Consider the following 21,974-nt stretch of genomic DNA (forward strand, 5'->3'; position numbering starts at 1 on the left):
CATAGTAAAGAAAAAAATGTTTGTTATGACAACCCTCCCTTCTCACCCCTCCAAAGATAAATGACTGATGTCTTATACCCAACAGGAGCATGTCATTCTTTGTGCAACACAAAGCATACGCGAATCATTTTAATCCACGGCATCTGTCCTATGAAAAAGCTGCTTCAAAAAGGAGTTGATTAATTTCACATGTTCTAATTTTAAACGGTTTGACGTTAAACGGTTTTAAATTTAACAATTTCTAATTTGATGTAATTTATAAGCACCAGGCGCCCTATTCTTAGTAGATATAAGCTATACTAATACTATGTACAACATATTTTTTTTTGAGAAATTGTTTGATTCTAAATTGCCGAAATAAAAATTTCTTCCAGAAGGGAAGTGTTTTGATTCAAAATTAGGGGAAAATGAAAACAGCAGCGAGTTTTAAAAAGATACTCTAGTTTCAGTATGTAATTGATTTGAAAAAAATCCATCTTTACCTAAAAAGATGAATGACCGCTGCCTATACCCAAAAAAATGAGCATTTCGTAGTTGGTGACAAATCATAGATGCAAGAAAGGAAGAAAAACATGACACTTAAGCTGTTTTGTGTCCTCAATAAATAGCTGCTTTAAAAATGATTCGATTAGTTTTTCGTTTAGAATAAGGATTCTTATACATCATCGGCCAGAGGCGGATTTAGAGGGTTTTTCAGGGGCCCGGGCCCCCCTATTGTGGGAAAAATTTGGTTGATTATATAGGGAATCACTGAAGCATGACTGGAGCGGGCCCCCTCTTAGGCAGTCAGTGGGCCACCCCTTATGAAAATTTCTGGATCCGCCACTGATCGGTTTTCAAATATTCGGCTTTGATCGTTTCTGAAGAAGGTAAATTCATAAAAACGCTTCGGAAGCATGCAATTATTAAACTTGTTTTCCTTTTTTTTTAGTTTCACATGTTCTAATCTTCAGAAGTAGGTTTCACATGTTCTAATCTTCAGGAGTAGGTTTCACATGTTCTAATCTTCAGGAGTAGGTTTCACATGTTCTAATCTTCAGGAGTAGGTTTCACAAACAAACTAACGACTAAGATTGATCGTAAGTCATGAGCAATTCAGTATATTTACGATCAATCTTAGTCGTAAGTTGTTTTATTTTGTGAAACCGACTTCTTCAATTCTGAAAATTTCCAATACGATGTAATATATATCACTAACTTACCACTGAGGCACCATATTCTTGGCAGATGTCAGTTATACCAAAGATATGTACAACATATTTTGACAACATTGTTTATCTCTATTTGAAAATGGTGTTGTGTATTCGGTGTGAAATCTTGAAAGATAAATCAAAACCTGAATAAAAATACTTTCTTAAGCTCTTAACCCTCTGAGTCCCAAACGGGAAAATATATGTTCTCCACCGGCCGAGTCCCAAGAGGACATATATGTCCATTTCACCTTGCTTTGGAATATAATCGAGTATATCTCTGTAAATAACCGACAGAAATTATAAGTATGTAACGTTACTCATTTTAAAACCTTGTTCTCCGCAAACATTTTATACGTATTTTCATGCAGATCTATCCGGTTAATACATTTAAAAGACCGTCAATATTTTGAAAAATATTGTTACATTTCTCCATTTAGGTTTCATTTTTTGTATCGGATTTTACTTCTTTATTATCTGTGTGAAGTAATTTATTCTCAGGCTGGATTTTGATTTTATTAACAACAGATTCGATATTTGCATTTGAGTATTATTTTATTTTTTTTGGTATAATGTTTAGAAAATTAAGAATATTGACCAAAATATAGATATTAAGTCATAATTGACTTTTTTGTTCTTCTTTAGACAAAAAATTAGCACATCAGAATAAAATCTAACCGTAGAATTTAGAAGTTTTTTTTCTATCAGAAAAGGCTGATGTATGAAAAAGAAAAAGAAAATCAGTTTGAATCAAAGAAACAATTAAGTTCAAATTTATAAATAACAAATGAATTTCCAAAATAATGAATCCAAAATATGATATACTAGTAGTTTGCATCTCTGTGATTTGAGTTGATAAAAAAAATACTAGTAACTAATCAGTACAGGCTTCATATTTATGTATAATAGTGCATTTTAAGGTTTTGAATTTGATTTGCTTTTAGTTATTTTTTTCTTTTTAATGCTCTTCAATATCGTTACTATTTTTCATTTGAGAGAGACGAAACGGGCGTCTTTGTAGACTTAATTATGATAAAAAGTTGAAGTGGTATAATTACTAATGGGACAACTTTCCACCAGAGACCAACTGGCGTAGAAGTTAGCAACTATTGGTCACCGTACGGCCTACAACATGATATCTTTTTTGTACAGCAACCAAACATCATGACGATGTATCAAACTCTAAATAGCCTCTAGTAAAGGCAAGTTGTAAGCAACTATCATAGGGGGATTCCTCGTCCTTTCTATATCTATTAGTAAAATATTAAAGCACATTCACACTGTAACCATTGTTGAAGAATAAGATTCTTAAACTATTATCATGTTGCAAACTAGATGTTTAGCAAGCCACAATCAATCAAAATACAAAGTGAAAATTGTCTGTATATAATATTCTCCCCTTTCTTGTAAGATCATAAAGAAAACAACAACCTTTTCTTAATAAAAAAACAATCAACTTAAAATATAGATCTTTGGTTTCGTTATGTTCATAAATAAGAGAAAGCGAGTAACGACAGATCTTCATTTTAACCAGACTGAGGAAAAACTTATTTAGGGCATGACACATTGTATTAATACCAAAAATGTCTTCTAGATGTCTACTTGGGGTTTTGTTGTTTGCTTGCTGTCTTATTGATGTATACCACCTGCATCTACTTTTATTCATAACTGCTCCGTATTGAAGATTGGCCTGTTCTAATATACACACCCCTAAACTCAACTTCCAAAAAACATAGTAAAGTGAGTTTATGATTTAGTAACTTTTGACAAACACGTACAATAAAACAAATGCATCAGTGTTTCAAGACGTTAATTAGATGACTTTTATCTCTTTCGTCCAAATTAGGGGAAGGCCTTAAAAAATTTTAAAAATGGAGATCTTAGAGTAGATGCCAGTGGTTCCTTTATTTGCTGTAGAAATTATTTTCTTTGCTATTTGATTATGAATTTTTTAATAATTCCATTCTTACATCCCAACTTTGTCTGAATTACAGTATCCATTTCATAACCGAAAAGAACTCGTATTAAGTTGGCAAAATGTAATTCCACGTTATGTTGAGGCTATAACAAAAAAATCCTAGATTCTCGTCCGCTTCTGACATTTGGCTATTTTCTTTCTTTTTGCTTAAAAGTTTTCACCCCCCAAAAATGATGAAAATTTAAATTAAAATCCGAAAAAATCAATTTGTAGGGCATGGTTCTTTGAAATATTTAGATAGTTAAATAGCTTTTAAAGTATCACCTATCACATACCGTAATCCTATGACGTGCTCTTCTAAGACGGAGTATAAAGATGCATGCTTTAGGTAAATGCATGTATTTCAATAAATTCTGGGTATTTATTTTAGTAGACTGTTTTTATTTTTTCTCGCCTTGGTGAAACGTTAGCTCCGGCTTATTTTTTTTCCGCTGACAACCTGCGGCTTGAAATGTTATCCTTGCTGTCGACTGACAAGCCGGATGAAATCTCAAGTAATAGCAAAGTAAGAATAATTGAACTTTATTAAAATAATACCAATGGGATTGATGGCATACGTGAAACGTGAACACATTAAATAATACATCACAAAAATGAAAAAAAAAAAACCCCAAAGAAATGAATTATTGTGCGGCCAATTTATTAATTCACGGCATATTGTTCAGTTGCTTATGTAATGATTTTGATACGCTGTTCCATTTATGAAGAGATATTGTTGACTTCGGCTCTATTTATATAAAGTAGTATTCAAGACTTCGACACGATCCTTCAGAGTTTTTACAACAAAAGAGTAAATATTTTTTTTGTATATTGTTTCAAAAATAAAATCTGCTTTAAGTTGAATATATTTCAGCAAATATCAAATATATTTGAAAAAAATGAAACTCTGATAGGATGGCAAAAGAATTTTTGCAATCAATAACACTTTACACTATGCAAATCGATAAAACTATAACCATTTTACAAGCCGTTGACTGTACAACACTAACTAAGGGTATTTTCAAGTACCTGCAAGCTACTTTATTTCGACGTCTTACACATAAACGTCACGAATAATACACTTTTTGATGACGTCATATGCTTTAACGGTACATTTTGAAAATAAAATAACAATGTTTCTATAATGTCAACTATGTAAACTTAATGTTAACAAAGTCAAATTCATCAATATAGGCATACTAAGTCAGGAATGTGTATTCAAAATATGCGAAAAATATGCATTTTACCTCGAAAAAATAGGGTTTTCCATGTACGAAAATGATAATTATTTGTGAGAGGGTTTTAAAAAGAACTCTATTTCAAAAATGGCAAATACAAGCTATTTCTAGTATACTTATGGTCATATAATATAGAAAAACGCGAAAATAATTTGAATTGATAGAAAACAAAAAATAACGGATTTTAGAAAAAAGGGGAAAAATTGTCCTGTCCCCAAGTACCTATGGTATAGCAAACATTACAATGAATGATAAGTATTTACTTATATGGAATACCTGTGTATACACTATTTTTCTGATGAGCATAAATCTTTGTAAAAATGATCAAAAATACTACGGGAAAATTTTCATTACGTCAATCTGGATGATGTGACGTCATTAGCGTTATCTTAACACTTCCGCTTCCTGTTGTTTGTCTTTGGTGGCTGAAATGATTGAAAATGCAGAATGTGTATAAACATAGATATTGATGAAGATGGAAGGGAGAAGCTTGGTTTGGCTGGGACAGTCCTTGGTGGATTACTGGCATTGTTTGGTTGCATTCTTATGATTTTAGCTGGATTTATCAAAATAAATATTGATGAAAAGTTAGTGTTGATGCGAGGATATGATCCTGATGTGCTACCGTCGTTCTTACTAACTGTCGGAATAATCATGTTCGTGACAAATCTGATCATGGCTAAAGTTTGTTATGATTGTGGTTATCCAGAAACGAGAGGGCGATTCCAAAATTTACTCATTTTATTTCTGCTGTATCTTTTTGTGATTATATGGTTTATTTTTGCTGCTTCGATGATGTGTTTTTCACATAGCAGTGAAATCAAAGATTCCTTGAAAGAAGGAATATCAAAAATGATGGGAGTGTATCATAAAGAACCGAAGAGTAAATTATTAATTGACAGATTACAACTGGACTATCATTGTTGTGGTAGTGAGAGTTACAAGGAATGGTTAACAACAGCTTGGATGAACATGGAATATATCAATATCAATCGTCCAGAAGTAAAAAAGTATGCATATTTATATATATATATATATATATGAGGGTCTGGATGGGGTCTGGGGGGGGGGGGGGGTCCTATATTCTTTATTTTTCTATGCCATTTCTCTATTCTTTATACTGTTTGCCTATTATTTTCTATTCTGTAAACCCCCATCCATACCCTCAAATATGTTAGATCATAAAATACCCCTGCCCTGCTAGGTTTTAAATTACCGGTTTTTAATTTTCAGTTGTAGGAAATTGCTATGCCTGTGTCCAAGGCTGAATGAAAGAGGTGATTGTTGTCAAAAAATATAAAACAAAATAAGTTCACTACGCCGTAATCACTCATTATCACTGTGATTAATCTAAACTCGTTGATATATAATTAATACAAAATCTACTTTTTGTGACGTTTTTCGTGCACTATGTAATTATTTATAGGATTCTTGAATAAAGAAATCACTTACCATTACTATAAATTTGTTATTGGTTTTGAGTTCACTTAACAGCGCAAGGCTAACTTTAAAAAATGCATAAGATGTCCGCCCAACTTTTTTGGTCAAAACTAATCAGACTGCCCGTAACTTTATTTTCGGATGTGGGTAACTTTTGTTTTCAAAATTTCAAGATTGATAATTTCAATAATTAAAGGACAATAAACACTACCAAACCCCTTATTTATTACTTTTGATGCATTATTGACATCGTTAAAGTTAAGTTATCTTAAACATATTTAAAGTGTTTAATTCTGGACTTTCCAATTGACCATTAAAAGTCACCTTTAAAAAAAGGAATAATTGTTGTAGGGAGAATAAAAAAGTTAGTACGTCCTAATTTGTCTTTTTTTTAGATATTCATTTGTTACTTGATCTCAAATTTATTCTGTAGTGTTCAAATACAAAATACAATAGGCCTGACCTATATATTGTTGCACATTTGCAAAGCCACCGTTTAAGACAAAGGTCACGAACTTACAAGTGTAAAGCAAAATGTTGTCCTATGAAATATTGTCTCTGAAGACAAAATTTCATGACTTTGTATCATGAAATTTTGTCCCCGTCTATGAAATAATGTCCAGAGAAGGACGATTTCCATATATAATGTTGTCCATATACAGACACTATTTCATAGATGGTAGAAATTTTGTCTTCTTAAAGGGAGGTTATTCAAGGTTATATATTGTGTATATTGTCTTAATATCTTATAGATGAATTCTCATGAAATTTTGTCTCAAGAAAAGGAGGTTATACAAATTTAATATTTTGTATAATGATATCATTTACGTGTTTTATTGGATTGATAATAACAAACAAATCTGCATGAAAATTTAAAAAAAAATCAAGAAATGCTCACATTTTTTTGGCAGAGGATTTTTTTAGGGAAAACATAATAAGATTAAGAAATATTTTCATGGACAGTATATCACAGTGAAATATTGTCATGGACAGAATTCATTATGAAAAAATGTCAGCGGACAATTATATTTTATATTATTCCACTGCATGTTTATATTGATATCGAAATCAACATTTGATTGATTGAGACTATCCCACGTGACGTCGAACAAAACTTCACTATGATATTCCCCTCTGAGTATCATATTCCCCTCTGAACGTCGGGACTTCAATGTGCGCCATTACGCGCGGTTAATGTTTATAACGTTGTGAACGGGTTCTATTTAAGAGATAGTATAGTAATTTCGTTTTCAAAATTATTTAAGATCTAAAAACAAAACTAAAAAAATAAATGATTAAATTTTGATCGGTACTGATTATTATTGTTAATGTCGTGTTTACTTATAAAAACAAGCGGATAAGAAAAAAATATGTAATTTAATATATTATGTTCAGGAAGTAAAAAAAATATAGGTAGTGGGATAGAACATTCATTTCCATTGACTTAGGGAGATATGCAGATTTGTTCCACTCGAAAAGTCATATTTAAATTCCCTCGCCTCGTGAAATATGAATTTTCTTGGGTGAACACATCTTCATATATCCCTCAGACACGGGAAATAAATGTATGTGAAATTTTGTCCGACAGACAATATTTCATTGGGGACATTTATTTTATGTTATACAAGCATGTTTTATGTCTACTTATTTTTCGGAATCGGGTTACAATACGAAACATAGACAGATTGACCATGTTTCTGAAGCTATTCATCAATTAAGTGTATGAGACTGTTTGCAAATAAGTAAAGAATAGGGGATAATATTTGCTCTAAGGATGTGATTATTTTCTTTTGTTTTGAGTTAGGGTAACTAACTTCCAATCATCGAGGATGACACCAGAAATCATAGTATTCACAAAATAATTTTATCATATACATTTTTGTGATTTTACTTTTTTGTGCTTTTTTGTTAAATATTTGTTTATTTTGAGATTGTGTCACAGTGATGACTGCTGTACCCATATTGTGACTATTTTACCTATTATGTCTGTTTTGTTCACGCATCGTTGTAAATATAACGGAATTTGATGCGATTGTCATACAAGTGAGAGGTTTAGCGCTATAAAACCAGGTTCAATCCACCATTTTCTTCATTTGAAAATGCCTGTACCAAGTCAGGAATATGACAGTTGTTGTCCATTCGTTTGATGTGTTTTATCATTTAATTTTGCCATTTGATAAGGGACTTTCCGTTTTGAATTTTCCTCGGAGTTCAGTATTTTTGTGATTTTACTTTATACTAAGAGTAAATAACTTATAATTTTTACAGTACATGATAATAGCATTAAATTTACGTGAATTCCATATTTTCCGAAATGGTGCTCAATGGGCTGATATGTATAGATTATTGCATTGCATTTTTCATATCAGACCCTTTATCGGCCCTAGGTCATGATATCAGCATAAGAGCCGTAGGCTCGAGGGCTAATGAATATCATGAACGAGGGCCGATTATCATATACTTCAGCAGAAGAAATACAGACAAGAACTATTAAGAGTTTGTCTTTCTTTGAATTTTTAGATAATATTTCCTGACAGCCAATTATAAATTTCTTAACTTTAATTGTTTTTATTGATAATACAAGCATTTTATTTATCTTGTGACATATCACAACAATTATCATGTTCTTAGTTTGAAAAGTTTATTGTCACCTTTCCTGTGATGGTTGCCCCCGAAAACATGTGCATAGTTATGCCTGAAGTTGTCGGGGCTGGATGGACGACTCAAAATTTGATATGTCTTTCAAAACATGTGTAATCTTAATTCATAGTTGGTTCTCAACCATTTTGTGAAAAGTATTAAATCACTTGCGGTTTTTCAAAGACTCGACAAACGCAGCCATGTCGTCTGTCATGTTTTCAAAAAAATTTCCGGAAATTCACGAAGTTGCATGCGATAAAAGTCACGGACGAATCGTTCAGGTGTGTAAAATGCAGATATAAGATGCTATAACGAAATTTTATTTTTTGATATACCTTTAAGTTATAAAATTCAAACTTAGATATAAATAAGGAAACAAAAGCAATAATTATAATAATGACAACGCGATGAAACCAGGTCGTTTGTTTTCTCGTATGAATTGTTTTACATTGTCATTATCATTTCGGGGCCTTTTATAGCTTACTATGCGGTATGGATTTTGCTCATTGTTGAAGGCCGTACGGTGACATATATTTATAGCTGTTAACTTCTACGTTACTTGGTCTCTTGTGGAGAGTTGTCTCATTGGCAAACATACCACATCTTCCTTTTTTACTTAAAGAAACCATACTTAATCTTATTAAAAAATACAAGTTAACCCTTGAAATTACGACGAAATTTAAAGACACCTTTTATGTATGTTAAATGCAGAAATTATACGTCACATATAAACAGTATAAATGAATATGCGTTTGAGTCCTTAAAATAATTCTAAAGATATGAAAAGATTTACAGACACTGAGTGATTTTCTTTGGAGTTGAGGCGATAACTCTCTATTTATTTAAAACTTATGGTTAATGAAATAAAACAAATTGAGGTTTGATATATTCCTCGATGTTTGGCATTGAAAACTATTGTAAATTACTACCGATATGTGGTTTGCGAGGATAGATGAGCAATTGTCCAAAGACTTATAATAACAGGAAGATGAGTATTATCAGTTCATGATTCTTTTATAAAATAAAAGATGCTGGTGTGAGCCAAGGCTCCGTGTTGAAGGCCGTACTTTGACCTGTAATGGTTTACTTTTACAAATTGTGACTTGGATGGAGAGTTGTCTCATTGGCACTCATACCACATCTTCTTATACCTATTATGTTAATTTTTTTACGAAAATGTGTGAATTTTCAAAGGGCACGTGTCACTGTGCCGACTTTCCTCTCCAAAACATATAGTTATAAATGGAAATGTCAATTCTTTTGTTTTCGGTATGTGAAACAATCCACCTCCCCCTCAAAATAAAATCAGATTAAAAGTTGAAGTAGCTAGTGCACAACTTCATGTTCCATCTAAAGAAGAATCAGTGCAAGTTTCTGGGAATTCCGTCAACTTGTTTTCAAGGAGACGAGCCAATCTGTAGTCATAAGCGAATTTAGAGGGTCCAGTTGACAGAGGTCTAGAGCGTTTTTTGGTGACAACTTAGTAAAAAATTATTTTTCTTAAAATCAATATCCGTATAAAACGAACATACGATTGCAAAAAACAGGATTTTTATATTGCGAACTGGACATGAGCTATACTGAATTGGCGCTGTTATTCCTGCTTCCCGCTGTCTGTCACAGTATCGTATAAAAGTGCAAATCAACAACTTCATTATAATTTGGCTAATTTACAAAAGGACAAGTGATAAATGTTTCAGCAAACTGATTTAAGTATAAAGTTGAGGTTTCAAATCGTTTCTACTCTAAAAGTCTGTTTTGAGTTTGTTGTCTGGGGTATAAATAAATTGAAATTAAGCATATATCTCGAATATGATAGCCAATGACCAAACCATATAAATCAGTGCAATTGATTTTCCAAAACGGTCTTTGTTCGGAATTAACAAATACGAATTTAGCATGGGGTTTTGAACTATTTCCAAACTGGCTACACACAAATAATCCTGATTCTTTTCATAAACTTCTTCAAAACAAAGACTGTTTCACATTTACATTTCGACTTTAGCCAGGAAGCTACCTCTAATTTCAAAAATAGCACCTCAGAATGGAACAAACAGTGGTTGCCTCTTATTTAGCGTGTTGTACAATCTAATTTAAATCCTTTATCCTCATATGCTTATATGTACGAGCACGCGAGTTAAGATAGATCTGAATTTTAATCAGATTGCATGTTGGAATGTTATCTATCGAAATAGAGAGGGATGGGAGAGAGAGAAATTATTTCTTTAACAAGAAAATTATACCCCACATAGAACAGTAGCTTCATTAAGAATCTATGTCAGTTTTTCTACATTTTTTATTAAAAAATGAGGTAAAATCATGCTTCTTCATGTATCAATTATCTGATCATTCATGCCAAACAGGCATTTAGGTTCACGATTGCATTTCTTTTTTTAAAGAAAGCAACTGGTCTCTGGATTTATTCTGACCATACATATACATGCGTTTGTGAAATAGAACTTTATTAATTTGAAATATGGTTTATTATTTATGCCAAAATATTGGTTAAGCGTGAAGACTGAAGTAAAGCATAAAATTAGTGATCACCTGCCTTATATTCTTTCTTAAGTATACAAATCAGTATTTTCATTCAATACCAGGGGCGGATCCAGCCATTTTTAAAAGGGGGGTTCCAATCCAGGATAAAAGATATGTCCCCATTCAACAGCATTGATCGTCAAAAAAAGGGGGTGTTCTAACCGTGTGAAACCGACTCCTGGATCCGCCACTGAATACCGTGACGATTTTATCAAGCATAACATTTAAATGATTCTTTTCTCTCGATTTGTTTTTAGAAGTCAACATGCAAAAGTTGTATGCAAAATTTAAACAAAATCTGTGACATAGCCAATTTACTGTTCCTTGACCTAAGTTCGTAAATTTGTTTTTGTTTTGTTTTTTACCTGCGTCATCGAAGGCGGAAGCAGGTCTGCTAAACGCTCAACTCCGTCCGTCCGTCCGTCCGTCCGTTCGATAGAAATCTTTTGTCAAAGTTGTTTTGGCTTCTATAAAAGGGAATTATTTAATATTTGGTCTGCAGCTTTATAATGTTGAGTTATAACGATAAAGCCAGCTGCTTACTAATTACTGAATTGATAAATAAAGAGCTCGAGATTGAGAATATGATTATTATTTTGTAGAAAATTAAAGGGTGGAGAACTTATAACCGACAGCGCACCTTTCAGTTGTTGTGACTATTTATCACCAAGACCCTGCATTCATCACGATTTAAACGACAAAAATCTGCATATTCTTTTTGCTGACACTTTGTCAAAGAGAGGATGTACACATATACTGATGAACTACTTTGATAATGTTGTCCTCCAGCCCTCTGGATACTCAATTCTGGTAGCCTTCTTCGTGCAGGTAAACATTAAAAATATATTAATAAGTATAAAATAAATATGAAGCTTGTTAGTGAAATTAGAGAATAGATGCATTATTTCTTGTGGTCCTACACCCTGTCGATACTAACTTTTTGGCATAATCAAAGTTCATACTTTTTAGATTGCTTATGACGACTAATGTGTTATACTAAATCAGCTGGAGCTGTACTGCTATTTTAGTCTAGGAAATAAAATTGAGAATGGAAATGGGGAATGCGTCAAAGAGACAACAACCCGACCGAAGAGCAGAAAACAGCCGAAGGCCACCAATGGGTCTTCAACACAGCGAGAAAATCCCGCACCCGGAGGCAGGCTTCAGCTAGCCCCTAAACAAAAATGTGTACTAGTTCAGTGAAAATGGACGTCATACTAAACTCCAAAACATATAAATGAACTAAAATTAAAAAACATACAAGACTAACAAAGGCCAGAGGCTCCTGACTTGGGACAGGCGCTAAAATGCGGCGGGGTTAAACATGTTTTGTGAGATCTTAGCCCTCCCCCTATATCTCTAGCTAATGTAGAATAAACAAAAACACAGCAATACGCACAGAAAAACTCAGTTTAAAAGAAGTCCGAGTCCGTTGTCAGAATAGGTAACAAAAGAAACTAAGCAAAATGACAATGATACATTAATTAACAAAGGACTACTAGCAGTAACTGACATGCCAGCTCCAGACCTCAATTAAACTGATTGAAAGATTATGTCTTCATCATATGAAAATCAGGTACAATCCCTCCCGTTAGGAGGTTTAGTCTCATACCATCATAAAATATATGAGAAGAACACAACCCGTATCAAGGTTGATTTATTACTTGAAATTGATTCACAAAATTGCATTCAGTAACTGTGAGAACTTTTAGATCGATATTTAATGTTTTAGTCTCTTACTCTTTTTGTTATATATGGGCTGCGTCGGATAGAAATCGACCTTATGCAAGTGGACGTATACATGTACATGTATAAGACTTTGATTGAATTTCCCAAATTGGAACATTCAAATACAAAATTATGGATGAATATTTTGGTCTGTTTTGTAGATTTTCCTATAACAGCTCAATTTTCAAACGGTTTCAGACTTTCCATAGATATTTTTTCAACCCGAATAGGTTAACAGCTGTATTGATATTCATTTGCATAAGGTAGATTTCTATCCGACGCAGCTCCTATTTTATCCTTGGAACCGATCTGATGAGTCAAGCCCATTCCAACTGATTACCTCACAATAACGTATTCTCCTCTTGAAATGTATGTAGTATTTGCCATTGAAAGTTCAACACCAAGCCATTCATCGAAATACAAAAAGCACCTTATTTATCAAATTAGGCACACCTTCTCTTCAGAATCTTACAATAGATTGCACTAATCAAGAATTCTCTGTCAATTTACACAATGCATCCGGGGACTTCAATGGAATATACTAAACCACTATTGTTGGGGAATTGGACTACGCTCTTGTATATTATTATTCTGTACTACATTCATTGACATTTTAACAAAAAATCTTTAGTTTTAGTTTTTTTTCTAATCATTTAACTTTTTTATCATACCAACGCAATCTTTAAAGAATACATTGTAAGTAGTTTATATCTATGCACTATCTACACAATCTTTACAATATGGAAGCGAATTATATGAGACGCCAAATTACTACTATGGCGGTACATAAAAGTAACCCTTCAAATGTATGACTGAATTTGTTTGAAAAAGAACTCGGTAAATTAAGGAAATCTAGCAGAATATTGGAATAAAAGGCGCATTGCCTGCATGTTCACAGTTGGCTGCCATATGATCATTTAAGTCTTTATGTGTAATTCTTGAAGTGGCTGAACTGATGAAGCCACTTAAAGATTGACTAAGAGTCAGGGCAAAATTCAAAGTGTTTTAAGAATTGTTCATGTCATAATCTAGATTTTACGCCAATTACGACATGTACTACCTTCTTTTTCGCGACAATGAAAAGTCAATACTGATTTTTAATATTATATAGAACTAAAATGTCCTTCGGTTTTCCGTAGAATCGGATTTTTAAGGAATTTTCTGAAGCCAAGGGAACTATCAGTATCTACCAAGTCCGCGTCCGTCCTGTTCAAGTGGTTTGAGGTCGCAACATTATTGACACGGTAAGTTTTTTGCTAGTTTAGACTAGGGAAAGAATTTTAAAGTAAGGGGTCATAAGAACACATTTAATTTCAATTCATTTAGTAGGTTACGGTGATGTGGGAGTCTTTACGCGGTAACTTGGATCGCAAATGATTGGTGATGAATTTTACCTTAGCAATTTGTTTATATATGTAACTTTTCATATACACAATATGAGTTTTTTTGCCTTGTCTTTATCAAACTTGAAAATAAGCACACTGACCTACTGTTTTTTTTTATTATATTGACGGTTTATGATTTTGTAGGATTTGGGGGTTGGGGTTGGGGTTGGGGGGGGGGTAAAAATTCTGCTAAAAATTCTGAGATTTTATTCTTATGCATATTATACATGTAGCATTAGACTGTGACCGATTTTCGAAATTATTTCAACATGAACTACATGCTTTGATATAATTTGCTATAAATGGATGCACAATATTTTTATTTTTATTTCTTTTTACGAATTCTTATTTTCACTTTGACTGATACGTGTTTTAAACGATTATATCTGGGACTTTTATACTAGAGAAAGATAGTCCCAGGTTATATGTATCTCAAATACTGTTACTGTTATCTTATTTAACTATACGAGTAATAATTTGATTCTTTTATGTTGACAATGCACATTTTCGTAGTACTTTTCAGAAGTAAATTAAAATTCACTCTTTACAAAGAACCGGCAAAATAACAAATTTACTATATGTCCGACGCCAGCAAAATAGCCATTGCTATAGAAATATGCTATTTTCCCGGCTAAATTAAGATATTTTAATCGGAGCCGGCAAAATAGACAATGCCGTTTTAAAATAGAGTTTTAATTTTTAATTTCTCGAAAACAAAATCAATTGTTTCAGGCGGAAAGTGAAAAAAATATTTTTTTAAATATTTTGAAACTTGATTAAAAACAAGTGATTTAATAGTTTTTTATCATGGATTGGCGAAAATCATTGAATAACTCTTGAATCTTTCATAGTTGGTTCCCTGATTTAAATTTGAGTTATATCCTATTTGTAATTTCAAACTCTCCAGCAGTTCCAGCTCAAAATGAGTACACTTCTCTGCATTGCACAATAATAACTGTACAAGGAAACTTGTCAAGATGTTATTTGAACAAATTAACGTATGTTTCTTCATCTCTATATCTTTTGATCCCATCTTTGATAAAGGTGTGAGTATTTTAGAGAAAAAAATCAAATTTTTTTTGTCACGTTAAAACCATGTGCTACTCAATGACAATGTTTATCTGTTCAAGTGTTGATTTTGGTTGAAGTAGTCACGAGGTAATGGCGGAATTAATTAGAGTTAGTATCAGTGTTGGTATATGTATTGCCCAAATGACTGTTAATACAATGATTGTGGTGAATTTATAAACCTTGGTCTTATTATAAATTCACATGGGATTTACAATAAGAAGTCATGCTAAGTTAAAAGGTGTTGAGAAAAAGATGTGGGGAAAACCTGTTATCATTTCACCTACTTTAAACCTTCATTTTCGATCGCTTCGTTTCTCATGGTCGATTCCGCTACTGCTGGATTGCTAGTCCCAGAGGTTATCCTTAGCTCAGTAGGTAGTGCTTTGACATGATTTATAATATGCCTTCCTTAAATTCCACGTTGATAAATTTAGATATTATTAAGAAACTTAGCTTCTGACTCCGTACGTTTGATTGTGTCAGTTTCCCCCTTTTTAAATTTACCTTGGAGTTCGGTATTTTTGTTAATATAAAAATAAGAAGATGTGGTATGAATGCCATTTTGAGACAACTATCCACAAAAGGTAAAATGAAGTGGATGTAAGTAATTATAGGCAACTGTAGGCCTTCAACAATGAGAAAACCCCATACCGTATAGTCGGCTATAAAAGGCCCGATATGAATAATATGAAACAACTCAATTAAGAAAAATAACGGCCTTATTTATAACAAAACAATTTACGAAAATCAAATATGACTGACAATGGACCAACGATAACCACTGAACTACAGGCTCCTGACTTGGGACAGGCACATACAGAATATGGCGGGGTTAAACATGTTTGTGATCTGGGACAGTGGTGTATCAGCACAACATAAGAACAAACTATAAAAATCAGTTGATACAAAGAAAAACATCAAACAAAAACACAGACAGGACTTGGCAGAGTATATATCTTTCCTTAATCCCTAACAACAAAAAAGACACTAAGTACAGATGTGAGAGTACTCGCAGTTACTGACAGCTAGTTCAAAGCCAATAACAACTTGTTTTTACTTATAATAATATTTGTTTTTAGGCAAAGATGACATAGGATGGCTATCCTTTTTATATTAGGCCCCTTTTGTGGTCATATAGATCATAACATATTGAAATAGTTATACTTCCTTAATTTTTCGAATTTTTGGGCTTGACCGTTACCGATGAAGGTATATCCAGTGAGGCATATCAGAGGCACCAAATTAATAAACAGTTCTTTTCATTTTTTACTCCTCTTCGTATCTCAGATTTCATCATGTTGCTTTGATCTTCATATTATTTAAATCTCTTGCAATGTCTTTTTTTCTTCTTCCCGATATTATATTCAGAAATCTGTTTGCAAACTCATGTCAGTTAACTGGCTTCATTATATGAGAGGCTACAGCTTGTACTTACTGCATTTTGAGTGGTTCAGAATGAAATCAAAAGTTATTGTTTACAAAGCTCTGTTGAAAAGTCTACTAAACCGAAGGTTACGAGATGCCAGTAGATTGTTCAAAATAGACTTTTTAAAGTTATTTTTTTTTGTAACCTAATTTTAATACTGCTTTCGTACTATCTAATCCCACATCCACATTGTTCAAGATATTTTGAAGAAAACAACCTTAAAATAACCAAGGAATTTTCAAAATTATAAAACAATACATTGGCCAACACGAAAATGACGAACAGACGAACAATAGTTCGCAAAACAATATAAATAAAGCTAGAGAACTGAGCGAAACCAACCCAAATAGATTAAGGTTAAAACTCAAGTGCCGATGCTGATATAGAAAGTCATGGTGCTCTTGATATATATAAATATCTGGTAATAGATAAAAGGCATAAGTTTACCGATGTTCAAATCTCGCACGTCTATTTATTTTGAATATGCAAATCTATTAAAAGCAATCTAAAGAATCGCAACTCCAAAAGCAGCAAGGTCGGTGTGTTTGACAGGGTAAGCATCTGCTGCAATGCGTGTATAAAACGTTTTTGGTTATATGACATGAAAAGAGATGGGAGGATAGAACTCACTATGGAACATATCACGTAGTCAACTGAGAAACAAATATTCCACTAACTTGTCATCTTTGGAATTTTAGAGTGACAACTTTAACTTTTCCATTAGGCGTCCTGGGTTCAGTATTTTAGAAGTTTCAACACTCCATGAAGTAACATTGATAGGAAACACAAGCATTAGAATATCAAACGAAAGATCTGTACTATAAATGATACTTCGAATTTATTAACAACACTCCAGCAGCACCTACATTTGGAGGAAAAAATCTTCGTTTATAATTTCATCGAAGAAGGGAAATTACTTTTGGACTAATGGTTCTAAACGGTTCTTTAATAGAGAAAACGAACGATAACGTTACGACTGGATCAACTGAGAGAAATGTGAAGATAAACTCACGATGCCAGCACGACACGTTAAGACCTTCACATTACTTCACATCAAAAACACCAAGAAAGAGTAGACAGCATCGTTCCATGGAAACCTAAAAGAAAAGAATAATGGAAAATGCAGACCCTTTTATGAATCAGCCCAGCAGGATTTGAATGTCTTAAAAAGTAACACAAGCAAGTCTTTTGAAGTACTGTTTTCACGTTCAATACTCAGATGTAAGTTTCCAAGGACATAAAAGTATTTAAAGATAAAATTTGAAGTTGATTTTATTAACCAGAAAAGAAACTGTTGATTGCAAATAATCTTAAGCACAAAAAGTGTTGTAGTAGAACAATTCCATGTGGATTAGAATTCATCATAATAATTTATTACCGTAAAATGGTTTTCTTGTTAGTGAATATTACTTTTGCTCCAAAATTGTATTTTTTTTTTTTCAGATAAAATAAATATTTTTCAGTTTCCGAGCTGATTCCCAATTTGTGGTGGGTGTCGTGTTTCACAATCTTCAGTTTTCTGTAAAGTGTTTTGTGGACAACTGTTACTTCCTTTTTGACTCTCTTGCCCGCTTTTCTTTGACTTCTGTTTTTTCATGAACCCCCTTGGTGTCTTACCCACTTTTAAAATCGTTTGTAATATAGTAACTTTGATTTAATATATTTTTTTTGTATACGTTTCTTTGTTTAAAAGTCGTTGGTTGCTGTCCGAAATATTTGTTTTTCGTTCATTGTTGTGTTATAATTTATATAGATAAGTCCATTGGTTTTCCCTTTTGAATTGTTTCACATTTGGTCTTTAGGGATAGTTGTTTCATAATAGCAATCACAACATATCTGCCTAATCTTATATTTATTCAGGCCTTTTAATGAATCCAATAAAGTTTTTATTAAATTGTTATGTTGTTTTTTAACGTTGCTTATATAGATGAGTCCTTTCATGCAGTCTTTAGATGACTGTCCCCATAGTACAAATATATAATTGCATTGAGCGTTCCTGATGAAGGTAAATCCAGAAAAGCGCTTCGGACGCATGAAATTATTAAACGTGTTGTTTTCAATTTTTTCCATTATACTCAGAATCTACTTTATGCCACATATCCGCAAAAATACTTTTGGATCAACAATAGTTGCATTAATTATACTCTTCATAGTTACCTCATTTTAATGGTCATCGTCTTATATCACCCGAGGCATATATGGCAGATTCAGCACAATTTTCTGGATTTTTTTTGGAATTTAATGCTCATCAACTTCGTCATTGATTTAGCCTTAAAACTGTTTTGATTCGAGCGCCACTGATCAGTCTTATGTAGACGAAATACGAGTCTGGTGTTACACATTATTATCCTGGTATCTTTGATAACTTTGTAGACGCTTTTTGCTTATTTCATTACTGACGACAGTAGTTCTACGTAAAAAAGTGGATTCAAATTAATGCCATGTTAGAGGATGAAGACTGTCTATACTTTCGTTCTTTTGTAGTGTCGTTAGCAGCAATAAGAAGCAAATATACAAAGATGCCTTACCTCTGTCAACTACATTCGATACTGAGAATCGTGTGAAATGAACTTAATAATGGTAATATGGCATAGTAAACTGCAAATGGAATAAGATGAACCTGAAAATGAAATATTCAATCACAATGGGACAAAAAGTCGTTGTGGTTATATATGCTGACGAAAACGAACGAATAACATATTTGTTACGACTTTTGATTTTTATCTTGTCTTGTAACAATGTTGGAGTGTAATTTTCAAATTGGATTGCATGACAGATGATGACAGTTTGTTACATGAAACGTTTTGATATCAAACTCTGAGATTAAAGTTGAATACAATTCTAGAGAAAACAAGTTTCTGGAGTATCTGCTATTGGATACGCTCGACAAAAAGTATCCATATAGATATTATAATTTATATGTTCGGAACATCAAATTTGTGATCTGAATTTCAACAATCAAAATGTGCCATTCGCTTTATACTAGGACTGAAGTGCTGACTACAGGACGGATGATACATAGATGACTTGCACTTATCCTCACCAATACAGTAACAGTGATTGATAGATAACTTTTGATAGCGATTTCAATGATTTCGAGAAGAGTACCTAGAACAAATCTCACCATGTATTAACAACTTTCCGTAGTCACAGAGAAGAGTACTGGATTTGAGAACTTGGAACTGCAAAACTAACAAAACTGGTAGTTTAGACTTTAGGTTACTGCAAACCCTATGTTTGTAATGACAACAAGACTACAAAAGAAAAAGTGAAATAATATAAAATATACCAAACTCCAAGGAAAATTCAAAACGGAAAGCCCCTGATCAAATGGCAAAATCAAAAGCTAAATCACATCAAACGAATAGAAAACAACTGTCATATTCCTGACGTGGTACAGGCATTTCCTTATGTAGAAAATGGAAGATTAAACCTGGTTTTATAGCTAGCTAAACCTCTCACTTGTATGACAGTCGCATAAAATTCCATTATATTGACAACAATGGGTGAACAAAACAAACATAATAAGTAAAAATGTAAAAAAAAATAGGGGTACAGCAGTCAACAAACGCGACCAGTGAACACATTTGAACTGTCTTGAAAGTTCAAAAGGCAAAAACAGGAAGATATGGAGAACATACATCTAATCTTTTCAGAGATCTTAAGAAGAATCTTTCTGTCCGCTGAATTTCATCTATTCTGATTGCTTGGATTTATTCCCCTTTTTATTCCTTTTTTAACTCGCCTATATAACGTAATACAGTAAAAACATTAAAAAAAAGGAATGTTACTGAAATTTTCTTTTTTACTTGTAGCAGGAAAACAAGTTCGGTGACACGAATTTTCTTTTTATTTTCTAAATGCATATTTTAAAAACTATCTTCTAACATTTCATTTCAAAATTCTATCTGATAGGTTTCATTCTGTTTTTACATCAATAATCTTCAATTGTACACAACTTGTAGCTTAAAATATAGCACGGCGACCCATAACTTTCATCATATTTTTTTCAAAAGCATGGTAAAATCTATATTTTGGCAAATTGTAAGAACATTTTATCTGAGGAAATGCTTAGTGATGATCATCTAAAAAATAATATTACATTTTAGAATTTTCAATCCTGTTGTATATTTGTTTAAACCATATCATTCATTTATCTTTTCTGAAAAAAATTAACAATTAATTAGTTGCATTTCGTCTATCGTTTCTATGTATTATGTTCGTTAAATACAAACCGATGCCAAGCATTTTGTGCAAAATTTTCAATATTTTATTTCATAAAGGACATGTTACGGAATCTTATTTATTGTAAAACAAATTTGAATACTTACTTGCATTGTATCATATCATTATAATATAATACCATCACCTACACTTTGTGTTAGTTTTACTTTCGAAAGAGTGCCAACTTTCTTGAACTCTTATTATAACAAGAGAGTGTAAGCGATAAATCCTGTATTAACAAGCCTGTTATAATATACACACATAATATATAAATATTTATATATATACCTATATATAAAGACTGTAATCTTTGATGAGTTTTCATAATAGCCTGTGGCCATTGATGTCTTATTTTGGTAATCTTATGTTATTAGATTGCCGAGAACCGGTAATTTATGATAAACAACACTTGATCTCCATCTCAACATTCTGTAGTTAATATCTTCTGGTCTTTATAAAAGAAGTGTGCAGGGAGGTTGCACATATTTATTTCTTATTAATAAACTACTTATTTTTGTCTCAAATTAAAGCACTGACTTGAAGCATACTGTGGATTCAATTATTTTCGTGGGTACCAATTTTCGTGAAATAAAAAGAAAATGCATTTTTGTGGAAGCTAGATTTCTTGGTTATGCCAAACTCAGTATACCGGCTTGTACAAAATTTGAACAGTTAAATTCGTGGTCTACCAATATATACATACCCAGAAATCCGCTAAAAATTGGTACCCACCTTATATGATAAATCCACAGTCCTTGAAAATGGCTTGTAATAAATGTACTGATGTTCAATTAACGATAATTTTAGATTGTTTTGATGGTTTTATTGAGATTGATTCAGACATCTATCCTTAATGCTTGTGAAATGGAGGACCCAGTGGGTATAGGCATTGCTTACATTGTACCAGAATGTCCATGTGCAATGTGTAAAACAGGAGATCCAATGAAATATGTCAAGCACGTTAAAAGTATGTTATTTATTAAGACAGAAAAAAAAACATTGGTCAAATTTATGTTGGTCCTTTCAAGCGATTTTCGTACCTGGCTTCTCAAAATTTTTTCTGGAATTACATAATCAAGGTTAGTTCTTAAATACGCGCCTTTCGCACTGAACTTGGTATCATACGTTTATAGACCA

At 32.5% G+C, this 21,974-nt stretch overlaps 1 protein-coding gene across 1 annotated transcript in view; it reads left to right on the forward strand.

Annotated features, from left to right (window-relative positions):
• Window positions 1-4,801: 4,801 nt before the first annotated feature.
• Window positions 4,802-21,974, forward strand: part of LOC127737145 (DNA ligase 1-like) — a 40,191-nt gene continuing 23,018 nt past the window's right edge. The window contains exons 1-3 of the mRNA XM_052247677.1: window positions 4,802-5,395; window positions 11,606-11,831; window positions 21,645-21,850. Coding sequence (XP_052103637.1) covers window positions 4,833-5,395; window positions 11,606-11,831; window positions 21,645-21,850 — 995 coding nt within the window. The 5' untranslated portion in view covers window positions 4,802-4,832. The remainder of the gene's footprint in view (window positions 5,396-11,605; window positions 11,832-21,644; window positions 21,851-21,974) is intronic.

Source organism: Mytilus californianus, unplaced genomic scaffold (assembly GCF_021869535.1).
Source record: "Mytilus californianus isolate M0D057914Y unplaced genomic scaffold, xbMytCali1.0.p SCAF_4, whole genome shotgun sequence".
Lineage (NCBI taxonomy): Eukaryota > Metazoa > Mollusca > Bivalvia > Mytilida > Mytilidae > Mytilus > Mytilus californianus.